At 38.3% G+C, this 17,276-nt stretch overlaps 2 protein-coding genes across 2 annotated transcripts in view; both read right to left on the minus strand.

Moving 5' to 3' along the window:
• Positions 1-17,276, minus strand: part of stet (rhomboid serine protease stem cell tumor) — a 531,037-nt gene that overhangs the window by 366,698 nt on the left and 147,063 nt on the right. The gene's annotated exons all lie outside the window — the stretch shown is intronic.
• Positions 6,657-8,520, minus strand: LOC147070490 (uncharacterized). Its single transcript, XM_085949878.1, has 2 exons — positions 6,943-8,520; positions 6,657-6,801 (listed from the first exon to the last, which is right to left on the minus strand). The coding sequence occupies exon 1, from the start codon at positions 8,518-8,520 to the stop codon at positions 7,156-7,158; it is 1,365 nt and encodes a 454-aa protein (XP_085806004.1). The 3' UTR covers positions 6,657-6,801; positions 6,943-7,155.

A 17,276-nucleotide genomic window follows, 5' to 3' on the forward strand; every position in this document is an offset into this window, starting at 1 on the left:
TTTGTATGTTTCGGAAAAAAATCGTTAAAAGTAATATTTACTACTCAATATTATTGGTTGCTAAGTGGGTCCTAGCAACTAAATTATTAATATATACGTGCGTTACTATGGAAATCAATATGAAATGTCAAAATGACATTTCTGTATTCTATAATATTTATTCAGTATTTCTATCAAGTACAATAAAAAGTTTTTAATAATACATAGAATTGTCAAGTGTATATGATTCAACAGAAAATTTAAAAACGTTGTATATAAAAAGTTCTTTTTATCTTGTAATTATTTAAATTCCGTGCTACATTATATTAAAAACATATTTTTATTTTTGCATAAAAAATTGACAGGCGTAAGACGATTTAGGACTGCTGACTGAATGAGGCCTATCAGATGCCAACCTAAATAATGGTCCAACTGGACGACGGACATCTGGTTGCTGGTGAAAATATAACATTGGAGTAACCATAAATGTCACTTTATTATCGGCAGATACTGACTGAAATCGCCACCACCCGCTCATGCGTACTTGACTGAGTTTAATAAATTATTGTTTGATAACACTTCAGTACCTAGTAGGTATATATCGTCTCTGTTCTGGCAGAATATACTAACTGGAGAATACTAGTTTTGAGTAATTTGACTTTGAAGTTGTTAAAATATTTGAAATGGTCTATTCGAGTTTATTAAGTAATCGTAAAAAGGATGACTTTAAAATAAAAGCTGTTTATTTATTAAGAAGGTTTCCAGACGGTAAAGTTTGAAATAAGGAACATTTTGGTACAACTAACTCTATGTCATTTTTTCGAATTAGTGTCTTCTGCCAGAACAGAGACGATATTATAATGGTTAATTTCGTCATGATTTGATATGGTATAGATAACTTAATCGATAAATGACATTTTCCGGAATCGAATGGATGCAAGTTCGAGTCCCACTGCATAGGTACTAATAATTTAAAAAAAAAATGCGTTTGTTTCTGAGATGTTACAAATTATGTATATTCCACAAGGATTGCTATATTCTTAAATTGTGATTAATTTTATAAATAAAAATTAGTTTGATTAATAGTATTTGGCAATTACGAGTGCGTTAAGACTAAACTTTAAGTGATCCAGACACCGGCTAAGAAGTATCTGTCAGTAATGGTGGTATCTTGTTCCAACACTACAAAAGTCGGTCACCAATTTCATCGAATACCATAATATACAGATGGCTTAATTGGTAAAATTGTACATTGGTCGGAATCCAGTGGATACGGGTTCGACGTCCGTACCGATATTTTCTCAAAAAAAATATTTTCTAATACGCACGTTTCCAAGTTGTTAAAAACGATGAATAAATCACTTAGCATTATTCATGGTAGGCACCTAATTATTACAGATCTGGTCAATTAAATACGGGGTAACTTTTGAATGATCACTTAGTATCTAGTCTTCGCCACTGAATCAGCAATACCTACTTCTCCGGGACCCGGAATAACGAAGAATACTTGGGAATATTTTGTTCTTCCCAATACTAGTATGCAAAAAACATAGAATAATTCTGATTTATTCATGTGAGCGCGTCAGTAGAATTGAAGAAGATTGATTTATGGATCAAGTAACTATTTTTGCATGCTATACGTAAATAATTGTTTTCTATTATTTATTTATAACCAAGCTATGGGAAAGATCTAAAACACAAACCTAAGGTAAATAGTGTTATTCATAGAGGAATCCACTACTTTCCTGAATTATTTTATACAAATATACATAATTTGAAAACATCTCATGCATATACACACTATAAAAAATCGTCTTTGTAAAAAAAAAAAATACGACATCCGACGCGACTTAACCTATATCTACTGGATTCGCGCCAGTATGTTTTATCAATTAAACTACGGGCGCCTTAGATAATTACGACGATTTTAACTATGTTGTCACATGAAATGTTTATCGAGCTGCGTTATAAGGTTGGCTATCGGTTTTAGTATATTAAATTAAGGTAGGTATCAATTAATTCCTTAATTACTAATTAGGCGCCCGTAGTTTAATTGGTAAAACATACTGGCGCGAATCCAGCACATACAGGTTCCCGTCCCGTCGGGTGTAGTATTTTTTTTCTACAAAAACGATTTTTTCTGGTGACACACAACACAGCCTAATTTCTCGTTAATCGGTCTTATTTATCCTGTTTATCGGTTGTCTATTGCACTCGGTGTACCTACACCATGGCCCCCACATTCTGAAACGGGCCCTCAGGCTAGGATATTTGGCTGGCCCCTTACCTACCGCCAAGATTAAAGGCAGTGTGAAACACTACATTAACGTTTTTCAAATTGTGTTTTAGGTCAAATTAAGGGTACTTATACAGTGAATTATTAGCGATTTTTAATAAATCTACTTTAATAATGGAGCTGTCGAGTATCGACATATAATAATCAGAAAATATATTGCACAAATATATAATTTAAAATGTTCATGGCTATGAAGTATAATAGCGCTGCAGGCGACTTTTTTTTTACTATTAAAGCTAATTTATAATGTGTATTTATCTCACTTATCTGGTCAACACGACACGCCGGGCCCCCCACAGCCGGGCCCCCAGGCTAGAGCCCTGTCAGCCCTCCCCAGCCATGACCTACACCACTCCGGAATTCGAATGGACACCGAGAATTTTTTGACAGTTCCATTAGGGATTGGGTTTCTAAAAAAACCCGACATTAGTGTTAGTTAATTAGGGTGCTGGAGAATTACAAATCATTTTTTTTGCCGTGCTTTTATTTTGTCTAAGCCTACGGTATAGTTTATTGGCTGATAATTTTTATGTTTGGGGGGTGCCAGGGCCCCTGGGTGCGCCACTGGTTCAATCATATCGCTTAGGATATTGATAAATCCCACTTGTTTTATAAATTCATAAAATACTGTCTATTTTAGGAATCTGTCGGTGTACTTTCATTTAGTAGGTACTTTGTAATTGTTGTGTTCACTGTTTATATTCTATTTCTTTATTTTTTCAATGTCATGATGGGAACATTTTGAATTTGTAATTTGTAAAGTTCACTATGAATAATTACTTTATAAATACATAATTAATAAATTGTACATCGCTCGCTATACGCGATTGGTGTGACAAAAAATGTTAAATGTAACTATTAAAATAAACATATATCGGAAAATGCAATAAGAGTTTAATAATATTCTCGTATATATATTATGAAACTTCCGTCCATTAAATATTATTTATTATGAATATTAATATACTAATTAAATTATACCTAATTATTTTTACTGACGGATTTTTATTGCATTCTTTGTTTTCTTGTTCAGTATATAATTATCATTATTCATTATAATTATTAATATGTTTTACTGTAGCCATTTTGATGCCTAAAGTAAAGTATTCTTAATTAAATAACATTTTATTTCGAGGTTGGTAACCATCAACGGAATCATCAGTAGGTACATGCTTCTTATCCAATGAAAATCATGTCTCAACACAATTTCGGGACTATGCCGTCTATACCTTGGCATAAGGAACGTGAAACACCCTTCAAAGTAGCTCTCGTCACGTCCCAAGGAGAGACTTTCCCACGTCCGTAGTTATGAATAGCGTACGTGGTTTCAATCTTGACTTCGTCTCAAGTCTTTAATGACTGGAGGATGTCGCTCCAGAATCCTTTTCCTCAACTCTCATGATAATAGCATGATAATAGGTTTTCCTTCGCTTACATGTCACCGAACTTGGTTATTAAGAACCCCTATTTCATTATATTATCCCGGGTGTGCCCTACCATGGTTCTCAGGGCTACGTGTGAATCGTAGGTACATAGGTATTACATTTCGCCATAACACAGTTTACCGTGAGCTACCGCACTAAAGAGAGATGGCCACATAGCACTGGGAACAAAAAATAACGGGTCTTAGATCATTAGAGACAGTAATTACCATTTTTATTAGATTACATAAGAAAATTTTCATCGCTCTTTCCTTTCTATTGAGTATTTTATTTACACGCAAAGCTATATGGCATTCAGTTTCCGATACAAAACTCACGGGGAACTGTGATACGTATAATTTTCCGGACACTCAGTCTATTGTGTGCTTTCGATGTTCGGTATTTGAGATTGGGTAGGAGACGCTTTGTTGTGTTACATGTAAATTGTACGTAAAACATTTCACCGTAACACAGTTCGCCGTGAGCTTTCTTATCGGAACTCTTTATAGTATCCGGTCTCCAATTTTATAAGATTCAATATGGACATTAATTCAATGTTCATAGCTGATTTTGGCAAAATTCATGAATTCAAGAATGAAAACTTAACCTAACCCAACCTAACAAATTTAATAATCCAGTATATTATTTGCTATTTTCAAAATTTGTTTGCTGCTGATTTCCTGTAAAGTGTATACCGACAAGAACCGTGTTTTATTTAGACGTGCATTTTGTCAGTAGGTACTAGAGGTGGGAAAACTGGTCGATTTTGAAGACTAAGTATACTTACTACCAGTATAAAAAAATACTTGGTATCTAAACTTGTTCCAAAATACTTACTAGTATTTGAAATATCAGCTTTAATAGAATCGTTAAAAATACGTCGGCTTTTTGAAATGTCCCATTTTCGAGACAGGTACAGCTAGAACTGTGGCGCTAGTCACTCATGTTTCAGTAGTTATCCATTTATACAATCACGCATATAATTTGAATTCAGTTTATGTTTACAAATTACAATTATAACACTAAAAAATCGAGAAACTTGACGTGACGAAACCAGATAAACGCGTAGTCAGTTAACGTTATCAGAACTCCGTTATTCCGGCTTGCGACTGACGTCAATTCGATGTAAATGTCTTACTCAACTAAAACTAAAATTAAAACCCGTCGCATACTAAATATACGCGAGTCGCGACACCGAAGCGATGATTTCAGACGTGGCAAAACTACGAACTAGCTAGCGGTCGGCGAGATCTCATACCATGTGTCGAACTCCTGGACTCGATAAAGTTTCATACTCAACTAAAACCAAAAACCAAAAACTCTTAAACAAACCTAAAACCCTAAGGCGAACTCAAAAGTATCCTATAAAACGAACACGTGACCATTTCTGTACTTCACTATACCAACTTTACAACAGAGGAGAAAGGGAGAACAATGACAGTTGAGTATAATATCACGGCTAGACATACGTGTATCATGATATCTCGCTCGCGCGCATTTAATATCAATAGCGCTGAATAGCGAGTCACGGCGCATATATTAGCGAATGCGTTCGAATTCGAACATCTAATACGTTTCAAGTTTCTTGAAACAAGTTTATTGGGCAACAAATACTTAGTATGGGTATTTTCATCCGAAACTTAAGTACACAAACTTGTGACAGTATTTCCAACTCACCTCTAGTAGGTACTATACGACCCAAAGAGAATGGACGGTCTTTAATATACGGCAATATTATATTTCCTATACAACATTTCACGGTGAACTGCGATACAGCGAATTGAATACGTACAAGTTTCCGGACATGGCCCTGTTGGCCACACCCACTATTCAAGGGCTTCGGGGGCTAACTTCGTATTTCACGCGTATTCGGATGAAGCGGCCAAAGATAGTGGGGGCATGTAAAGAGCCTCCACGCTGAAGACTCCTGGAAACAGTGATAACCACCGCAAATGGCGAATCTTTACCTCATGTGATCTTAAAAACACATTAATAATTAATAACAATCACTTTATTGTATTGCTAAGAATTTTTATTTCGAAAAGGTTATGGAGTCATATAAAAAATAATCTTATTAAAATGTCGATAAAATAAGTAATGATATTTTATTAAATGATTAATTTAAAAAATATTGTTTATTTAACCTTTCCTTTACGATCATAAAAAATTCCGTCCGTTCCTGTGATGTCGCCTTCGGTTACTGTACCTACGCGATTGATAATATTACTGTAGATAAGAGAAAAAAGTATTTACTTGATAATGACATCGATTTTAAAAATGATAACATTTTACTTAGCTTAAATATGAAAATGACGACGTACATATTATCTGACATATTCAAAAAAGGCTGTGTCCCATAAAGTAACATAGCAACGCTGATCTTTTAATTACCACATTTAAATAACACGTTAATTATATATAATGGCCAAGTACTCCAAACGCGCCAGTCGCGGTGTTAACACTAAATGAGTTAAGGGGAAACATCAGTGAGTGGAGTGCAAAAAATCGCAGAATTTTGATACTTACACTTACTTAAATGTTGAATAAAATTAATAACACAAAACAAAACCATGCTGATTTAAGAAATAAAAGCGGTAATCGTATACTCATACTATACTCATACTCATTTTATGGTTAATAACTATTGTTACAGAAATTATATTAAATTTAACTATCTAGTTAATCTGTTTTTTGTTAATTTAAAAATTATATTGCTGAGACATTATTCATCGAAATATGTGGCGACACATGTTTCTTTTGTCCATACTGTTATGTCCCTCAGGGAGAAAGGCAAAGGAATCAGATGGCTTTGGTTGACAGGAACCTGATGCGGTTTGATGGTGTTATCCTTCCTTCGCCTCCTTACCAAAGAGTTCTGTGCAACTCCTGAGAAGTATTCATAGCAGTTACGTTTAAAGACCGTTGTCTTGAAGGTAATTGTCAGGTTTTTTTTTACTTTTGATATTTCCACGGTTTCGGGGCACCCGAGAACTCCCACATCCCCTGCATCATGTAATAAATATCTGTATTACTGGAATTGTATGCTTCTACGTGGTGATGATAGTTTTTCCGGGTTCTTGAAGAGGTCCCGGAGAGGTTGTCTTCCTCCAAGGTCAAGTGTTGTAGATTCTGGCTGCTTCTACGTGGTGATGCTATGTGGTCCTTCTTGAAGAGGAGGGCCCGAGGCTGCTTGCCTCCAAGGCAGTGTTGTTGATTCAATTTGAAGTTAATTTTAAGTCTGGGCACTCTCGATCTCAACAATCCATTCAGCCACCGCGTTCGCTTCTTTCTTCTTGCTTCGCGGCCTCGTCTTCTACTTTTCTTTCTTCTTGGATCCGTTATTGTATCGTGTGGATCCGGATCAGCGTCTGTTTCTGGGTCCGGATTGGTAGGTATATCGTTTGATTGCTGGTCAGTTGTGGTGAGGGCGGAGATCATGGGCTTCATTGTTGAGGCTGGTTAGCGTCGGTTGGTCCTGGCACTTCTTCTAGGTTTCCTTTTTCTTATCGGTGTGCTCGGTTCGGTGTTGGTCGTGATGTCAAGCTGATTTGCTATGCTTGCATATTGTTGTTGGTATTGTTCTTGTAGGTTGTGGTCGGATATGAATTTTTGCGTGAAGTCGTATGCGTCCTGCATATATTGATTCGTGAGGGCTTCTGCTTGTGATGGGTCGTGTTGAATTGCGAGATTGTGTTTTTTCGTTAGTTCTAGGATAGCGCCGAGGCATTCTTTCGAGTCCTCTTCTGTCTCTTCGGCATCTGGGCTTTTCCTGTCTGCTACGGGGATGTCGTCTGGTTCCGGGGATGTTATAGGGTTTCCGGTAGGTGACTTGTATGGAGAGCCCGTCGGAGTGAATATGCTCTCCTCGTCTTCGCTGCTCAAGTCAGCCTCCGGGATGTCTGTGTCTGGTTCCGGTGCTTCCGGTGTCTTGTCGGTGTCTCGGCGTTGGATGGGCGTTGGTGACGTGTTCGGTGCATCGTCTATGTTGTGCTTGTTAGTGTCTTCGGTGGATGCGATTTGTAGTGATGTGGTCTCGGGGGTGTCAGGCGGAAGGTCGTCCGTCTGTGTTTCGTTGTTGTTGGTCTGTGGTGATGCTGGTGGCGCCGGGGTGTCGGCGTACTGTGGTTTCTTGTGCTCACTGGCTGTGAGTGGTCCGGTTGGTGAGTGCGTGTCGGGGATGGCTGGGTTGTTCGGTGTGTGGTCCAGTCTGTGGTTTCGCGCAGGGAGCTCGGTCTGCGGGAGGCTGATCCTTCGCGGCATTTCTACCTTGATCCTGCGGTTGAGAGCGTATTGTAAGTTGTGTATCTGGCTCCCTCTGTCGTTGTCTAGGAGGCTGACTAGGACAAGAGGCATCGGATGTTGGCTCCTGCCCCGAGTCATCCTCCTGACGTTGATGATCGGGAAGCCTTGGCGGAGGAGGTCGTTGGTGATATCCTCCGTGTGTATGCCGATCGATAGGCCCCTGATGACGACCGACATCCGGTCGCTTGAGTGTCCTGTGTGTTTGGCGGGGTCTGCCTCTTTGATCGGCGGATGTGCTGGAAGTCTGTGGTTGCGAGATGATGGTCTGTAGTGGTGGTGCGTCCTGCTCTTGTTGGTCCATGTGTGCGATGAAATTGTGTTGGTGTTATTAGTCCTCCAGGTAGGTATGGGGGGCGATGCGGCGTGGATGTTTGACGCGGCCTCGTCTCGATAGGCCGTCAAGAGCAGGAAATGTAGTGTCAAATAGTCTCGTAGTCTGGTGGGCTTATAGGTAGCGAGTTTGTCGATCTCGCTAGCGATTTTTTCCATGGTGAAGTCGGCGGGTGGTCGTCTACTGTACATTTTTGCGCTGTGGTGGCAAGTAGGTGTGATGAACGGCTGGCGAGTAGGTAACTCGCTATTGATGGCCGGTAGGTATATGGCTGGTCACTTGCGGCGGTGAAAGTAGGTAAGATTTTCTTGTCGGCTGCTTTCTATGCGGTGTCTTGATTTATGTGAAGGTCTCAGCTGTAGGCAGGTATCGGTTGTAGGCAGGTATCGGAGTGCGGGAAGAGACGTCCGCTCGCGACGGGTGCTAGACCGCAAGTGTAATTGTCAGGTGATTTACCTTCAAGGATGTATTTAGACTAGATGACGGGATATCATTTTAATTAGTTTATTGACGTCGTGTGTGTGATATCCGGTGATAACTCCATAGTCCAATGTCCGTCTGATGCCCACACTTGTGTTTATCAAGTTAGAATATTCTCTAGGTACTGCATCGTATTACATGGCTATTGTTTATTAACCCTTAGCCATAAAGCCCACCAAAGTGGCGCTCGGTGCGCTCTCTACAAAGTAGTCCCCCTTCCACCCGCGCATTACCCTTCACCTATGTAATAAGGGGCTCAAGAAGCACAAAATAATTATTATTATCAGCGTCTCTCATAACAAAGCAATAAAAATATTATTAAATTTCTCGGGGCTTGTAATTAATATTCACGATGACATCATTCTACCAGCAAAATATCGGACACATAATAACTAAACAATGACTTCACTGTTATCGACGACGCTTCCAGGAGCGTGATTTTGCTTGCCGTGTTTAATGAATGGACTACGTTGTATTTTCGTTAATTCGTATCGCTGAGAAGCCAAAAAAACGATGAATCATGGGGCAGGCGGGCACAATGCGTCGTCAAATCCAGTGTGCTCTGGCGTATTTGATTACGTTGTATTTTCGATGATTTACGCGCCACTTGTGAAATTTTGCGCGAGAGCCCCACTTGCTGCGTTAAGTGGGTTTTACGCCTTATAAACTTGCAAAGTTTGGAGGTATAACCTACTCTGAAACTTAGGAGATTGTATAACAAGTACGTCAGATTGAAAAGTTGTAAAACATTACTAAAAAACTATATGCTTGCACTGTAAAATAAATCATTTCAATCAATACATGTTCCAGCATGAAAGTAGGTATTAAAATACATTAAATTTAGATTTGAAAGACCAAAAATGATTATTTGAAACATAATAACGATCGCTAAAACTCTTTCGTTGATCGCGTATTACGGATCATACGACGACTATTGGATAGCCTTAAAATAATCATAATGTATCGCAGATAGGCATAACCGTTATAAAGTTTAAGTCATGGCATGAATATTTTATTATCTGCACACCCAATGCTATAAATAATAGTGTTATGGTTACTTTTATTGAGTGTTTATTACTACACTTAATTTAAATTTATATGGGAACAACCTATAATGATGTTTATATTCGCGGAACGAAAATATTATTGATATTTTATTGTGAATTCGAATCATCTCTATAAGGCTTGAGGTTAATTTAAACATATCAGTACCGGAACAGTTCAGTGTCCGTATTCTCAATATATTATATCGTAAGGAATCATATCCATAATTGTAATGCCATTAAAATACTGTAACTACCAATCTTTTAACCTCTGTTTGTGTCAATGATCAAACAATTTAATATTGATTGCTAAAACATTTAATAAAATATGTAAAATTAATAACGAAGACTCTAGTCAAAGACTTACCTTCGAATCACCGCAGGGAATAGAAGCTACATTTCCCTTCTACCTATTACATCAATCATGGCCCCCACTTCCTGAAGCGGGCCCCCAGGCTAGGATCTTTGGCGGGCCCTCCCTAACTATCGCTAAGGATTAAGGCAGTGTGACGCTCTACGGTAGCGTTTTCCAAATGATGTACGCGGTAAAATTAATGTGTAGGTACCTACCTATATTTTAATACATCCATTTAAATTATGGAGTTTGAGTATTGGTACGCAATTAAAAATTGTATTACACAACTTCATAATTTAAAATAATAATATTATCGAATGAAAATAGCGCCGCAGGCGACTTTTTTTACTAGTGAAGCAAATTTGTGATCTGTGTTTATCTTATTTATCTGGTCGTCTCGCCTCGCCGGGCCCCCAGGCTAGGGTCCTGTCAGCCCCCCCCCTTGTGGGGGCTATGACATCATTACAGTCCTATGGACCATATCGATGGCGAATTCCGACATAGTGAATATTTCGAAAGGCAGATCCTGCGGAAATTATAAAGACCTGTAAATATGGAGAAACCAGAGCAATGACGAACTGTATTCGGTGCTACCAGCTATTGGGCCCATCGGGCAGTCCAAACTGGTCGCCACAAAGATCAATTTTGTTGCGTTGTTGCGGCATCTTATTACGGACTTAAAGATCTCTTCACATAGTTATGTATGTCCGTATCGTTTTTATATACTATAATAAATTATTTATTAAATATAATAATTTTTGTTTTTTTATAATTAATACTTTGGACGCGGAAGACGCACACGGTGCGTAATGACCAGGCGGCCGATCGATGTAATTAACGTGCATTTTAAAGGGGGCAATTAAAATCTCATTATCTATTCAGCAGCGAAAGCGTTAATGTACTCTCTCATTGGTACTGAGTTTCTTTATAAAGTCTCTATAAATCAGTTAAAGTACACTTGTATGTTTGGCAATCTCAGTCTTGGGTGTCTGCTCCTGACACATACCCAGGCATACAAAACTGTTGATGCTTCACATGCAGGTGTGGGGATACGCTCGATTATGTTTCGACTCTCCAAGATTTAAAATGTTACAACTTCGAAGGTTGGGACACCAGCAACTGATGGGGGACTCCCCCGTTTCTAAGAAGATACTCGATGGATTTTCAGGGAGAAGAAACCAGCGGGAAGACCAAGACTTTGCTGGAGAGACAGTTGTTTTTACTTACTTTGTAGTGAGCAGTAGAAGGGGGTAGAAAAAGGATTGTGTAATGTGAGAAAGGGATAGATGATATAATCTCCAAATTGCAGTTGGCTTGAGGTGATGGGAATTATAATACAAAAATCAAAGTGAGTGGGATACACTTAAAAAGTTATCATGGATTGCCACCAAATGCAGATTTTTTGAATATATTAAACCTTGGTTAGTGGTGTAATGTATCTCAAAGGCGGAAGGTGTGGGGTGGGGGGGTCTAGATACGTATTTGTTAGTCTGACACACTACGCTCCTGTCAACATTGCATATCTACAGGTAATTTGTTACTTAAAGATTGTCCACTGTCAATTCCATTAAAATATTATATTATATTCTACGAAGACGGCATACTATTCATACCTCAGAGTAATGATATATAGAGAGCGCATATTTTTCGGCAAAATGAAGCCGTGTTTTTTGCACAGTAGAACCTCAATTTTATTATTATCAATTTTACTTTGACACGTTATACCATCGTGTTGCTTCTTAGTACGGCTACCAAATTTAAACACAACATAGTTAACCATAATATCGACACTAATTCGAAAAAATGACATATTGAGTTAGTTATACTTTCCAAAATATTCCTTATTTCAAACATTACCGTCTGGAAACCTTCTTAATAAATAAACAGTCTTTATTTTAAAGTCATCCTTTTAACGATTACTTAATAAACTCACATGATAGACCATTTCAAACATTTTAACAACTTCAAAGTCAAATTACTCAAAACTAGCATTCTCCAGTTAGTGTGTTCTGCCAGAACAGAGACAATAGTATATTCAACTAAAATAACTAAAAATAGTTATCACTAACTTAATATTTAACAAAACAAAAAAAAATTAGCAACAGGTGCTCGCAGTTGTTAAATGAATGTAATCAATCAAATCCATATTTACCGGCGACGTTTTTAAAAAATATTTAATTCAGCCGTAGAAATTCTATCTTACTCTAACGCATATAGCAGAGATATCATCATCATCAGCCTGAATCTATCCACTGCTGGATGAAGGCCTCTTCAAGTTGCTTCCACTTCTCTCGGTCCTGTGCATTGCGTTGCCACGTACTTCCGCAGAACTTTATCATTTCATCGATCCAGCGGCCTCTAGGTCTACCTTGTGGACGTTTTGTACTTCTTGGATACCACTGGATGACTAGATTTGTCCAACGATTGTCTCTTCTTCGAGCTATGTGTCCAGCCCATCTCCATTTAAGGCTTTTAATAAACTCTATTACATCGCAAACCCTTGTCTGCTTCCTTATCCACTCATTCCTCTTTTTGTCCTTTCGCGTTATGCCCAGCATGCACCTCTCCATACCACGTTGTGCTACTCTAAGTTTCTGGATCTCTCTTTTACTTAGGGTCCATGTTTCACACGCATATGTCATCACGGGAAGCACACACTGGTTGAACACTTTGCGCTTTAGGCACAGTGGAAGGTCACTTTTGAAGACATTATTCAGGCGGCCAAAAGCACTCCAGCTTAGCTTTACTCTGCGAACAATTTCATCAAATATACATCCATCTATAGATACTTGTTGTCCCAGATAGATGTAGCTTTTCACCTGTTCGAGCTGAGTGCCATTGATGAGGATCTCTTTTTGTCCTGCAAAGCAGTTGAACATGACTTTCGTCTTTGTTACATTTATTTTCAAACCTACTTTGTTGCTTACTTCAGCGAGTTCCTGCATTCTGCTTTGGAGGTCTTCTGAGTCTTGCGAGAAAATTACTCTGTCATCGGCAAAGCGCAGATGACTCAGGTATTCTCCATTTATGGGGATCCCTTTGTCATTCCAGTCAAGTTGCCTGAATAAGTCTTCAAGGGTAGCTGTAAATAGTTTAGGTGAGATTGTATCACCTTGTCGGACTCCTTTGATGATAGGAAATCTGCGCGATGGTTTATGGAGATTTACAGATGCTGTTGCGCTACTGTATATATTATTGAAAATATTTATATAGCGTCCAGGGATTCCTTGTTTTCTGAGTGCGTCGAGTATTGAACATTTCTTTATCGAATCAAACGCCTTCTCATAGCATAACATAAGCATGCGGAATGCTTACTCACTCGCACTTATGATTCGTTTTTGTTCAGGCCTTGATTCAAACCCTGTTTAGTTACATAACTCTCCAAATATCGAAACTGATTTGTTAAAAATCTACTTATAACCATCAACATCATCTCGGCCACACTCGATTCACTGCTAGATGAAAGTATCTTCTAACTTCCTCCACTTTTTGAATCCTCACTCTCGGTGTATCGTTATCACGCAGGTAGGTACCAGTGCCAGAGGTAAACTGTGGAGATCCGACATAAATAGTGCACACTAAGCTTTGTCAATCATACCTATTGGTTTTCATTAACTTCTTCTTATTGTGCCATCCCCTAGCGGAGGTCGGCCACTATCAAGGCGATCTTATCTTTGTCGTCTGCTACCCGGAACAGTTCACTGGAGCTGCACTCGTACCAATCACGGAAGTTCTTAAGCCACAAAATGCGGCGCCGTCCTCTGCTACGCTTCCCATTGATCTTTCCTTGAATGACAAGTTGGGGAATGGTGTATTTTTGTCCTCTCATAATGTGGCCGAGGTACTGTAATTTCCTGGTTTTGATACTACGTAAAACTTCTCGGTCCTTCCCCATTCGATTGAGAACTTCAACATTTGTCACCCGGTCAGTCCAAGGAATTTTGAGGATGCGTCTATACAGCCACATCTCGAAAGCTTCAAGTCATTAAGACTTTCATTAACTAAAAATACAAATATCAGTTAGTTTTTAAAATTAAATTTAACTTAAATTATAATATTAATACTATCGATCGAGGTCACTCTATGGAATTAGATTTTAAATTCTAATAGATTTAAGTTTTATACTTTTCCATTTGAGTCGTTTTTGTAAAAAAAAAAAAAAAAAGTAACATGTAAGAATATTTCTTTAACTAATATAACTTTTTAAAGACATATTATTGATATAATATCTCTTAAGTTAACTCCATTAAATTCCCAAAACGATGCCATTGTTTTTCCGGTATTGACGATTTTACACCTCTTGAATGTAGTAATACGAGGGTGGGTCAATAAGTCCTTAGAAAAGCCGACAAGTGGCGCGACTAGTACTGTAAGCGGTTTGTTTTCATGCAGCGGCACTACCGATTCAGTATGCTGCGAAAATCCACGATATGGTGTTAAGTGACCGAAGATTAAAGTTGAGTGAGATAATTGAGGTTACAGGGATCTCAAAAGGTAGCGTCATTTCTATTTTACATGACAAATTGGGCATGAAAAAAATTTCTGCAAGATGGGTGCCGCGTTTGCTCACAGTCGACAATAAACGCAATAGGGTGGTGGCCTCTAAAGCCCTGTTGTCGCTCATGCAACGCAATCCGGATGAATTTTTTCGTCGCTTTGTGACTGTAGATGAAACATGGATACACCACTATACTCCCGAGACGAAAGAACAGTCAAAGCAGTGGATTGCGAAGACAAACCATGTCCAAAGAAGGCGAAAACCGTAAAATCAGCTGGTAAGGTTATGGCTACTGTATTTTGGGATGCACGTGAAATTATTTTCGTTGACTATTTGGAAAAAGGAAAAACAATAACAGGGGATTATTATGCATCTTTATTGGACCAGCTAAAAAACGAAATTGAAGAAAAATGGCCTCATTTAAACAGGAAAAAAATCCTCTTTCATCAGGACAATGCCCGTGTTCACACATGTTTACGATCAATGGCTAAAATTGAAGAATTGAAGTTCGAATTGGTCGACCACCCACCGTATTCGCCAGATTTAGCCCCCAGTGACTTTTTCCTTTTCCCAAACTTAAAAAAATGGCTAAGTGGACAACGTTTTTTTTCAAATGAAGAAGTCATCGATCGGACAAATGCTTATTTTGAGGACCTTCCGAAAACTTATTTTTCTGACGGTTTAAAAAAAATTGACAAACGTCTAACCAAGTGTATTGAGCTCCAAGGAGATTATGTTGAGAAATAAAAAAAAAATACAAAAATAAAAACTGTTTTAATGCTTTTTTCTAAGGAATTATTGACCCACCCTCGTAGGATGTAGTGTAATTGATTATTATCTAATGATCTATTATTAGAGTTTTGTAGATGTATACACCTATTCATTGTATTATTACTTATTAGTATTAGTGATAGGGGTTATTTACAAATACTTCAACTATTCATATTTTTTATTGTGATCCTTGACTTAATAGGTAAGCGATAAAGTTTTTATCGAATTTATTATATAAATTAGAATTAACTGTATTTGTTGTCAGTGTATATTTTCCGTTTAGTGAGTGCATATAGTGACTGAAGATGCCGAAGGGCGAATCCCAGGTCGCAAAAACCACTCAAATGGAATTGTACAAAACTAAAATCCATTAGAATTCACCTAAAATTAAATTAATTTAGATAGGGGAAAATGATTTTTCTACAAAATATGGCGATGAAGGAAGGGAGGTTATAAATGCCAAAAATATCAAAAAAAAAATACTGTCATTTATAGACGACCCAATAAGAATGAAATATATAAAACTACCTCTGCATGCCTAAAGGCATTAATAATTTGGTAACATAATTATCATAAAGAAAATAATGCCTTCATCGCCTGTATCGCTCCCAGCTTATCTTTGAAATGTACTTGAGCTAGCCAGCTCTCACGTCAAAACTCGTCTCACCTGCATCGTGTCAAATACGTCGATGTGACGTCATCGTTATTCACAAAACACACTTTGCCAAACGGAGCTCCGCAGTTTGGTCGAATGCGACTTTTTAGTTAAAAAAAACACTACTGTTGCAATCGACAAGTTGCATGCTTCTCGGTCTGCATGTCATAGATGCCAGGACGCATACAAACACCTACGAATTGGTCATTCCTATACCGGCTTGCCGATCGCCTCATCCAAATATCTATACGTTTCAAAGGTTACGTGCGACTGTTGTTAGGTAGATGTGAGCTGTCTTCGTTTGCAACACCGGATTGACGTTCTTGGAAGGTTTGATGTATGGCTCTGCGGTGACAAGATGAGTTTAGATGTGAGACCCGGCTATCACTTCGGTATTTAGTCGAAAGGGTGTGGCGGGTGGCGAAAATAACGGATGGAATAAGCGGAGATTATAAAAAAAATGAGTAGAGCATCTGCTAGTTATAAATGTGCACCGTGGAAAGCTTTGCAACACAAGTAGACATAATGCGAGCACCTTTTCGAGTATAATACTCTACAAATATTGACGACTTCGTGAATCAATGGCTGGGACAATAAACAGTGATGCCTCCTTCGAAAATTAAACCTCTTTGAGTCTGTCTATGACAGGTGTACAGCATCGGTGGTGATTGAAAGCCATATTATTTCTTTGTTCATGTTCGATTTTTAGATGGAGTATCAGCTATATTGCATTATTGCATTCTGGAAAGCGCACGCGTTCGCAATCTCTTTACTTCCATACCATCAGTGATTCGTATCCGGAAATTTTTACGTATGCAGTTCGCTGTATCACACTTTACCGCGAAATGTTGTGCCGTCCAATCTCTTTGGGTCGTATAGTATTGTCATAAAATTCATTTCTAAATAAAACACGGTTCTTGTCGGTTTACACTTTACAGGGCAAATAAATTTTGAAAATAGTCTATATTTTGGATGACGGGAAAAAATGTGTAATGTCGTCAAAATCTGCCGAAATCGCCAGAACAACAATGAGGCCACGTCACGCGTATCGCGCAACATCATGAACCGCAATAGTCAGTGAACGTTCTCTTCTATTATCTGCAGGCCTACACATTTTCGACTCGCGTCGTTCTTTGTTTTTAGTG

Source organism: Rhyacophila brunnea, unplaced genomic scaffold (genome assembly GCF_057557595.1).
Source record: "Rhyacophila brunnea isolate RB1 unplaced genomic scaffold, BYU_Rbru_1.0 scaffold_22, whole genome shotgun sequence".
Lineage (NCBI taxonomy): Eukaryota > Metazoa > Arthropoda > Insecta > Trichoptera > Rhyacophilidae > Rhyacophila > Rhyacophila brunnea.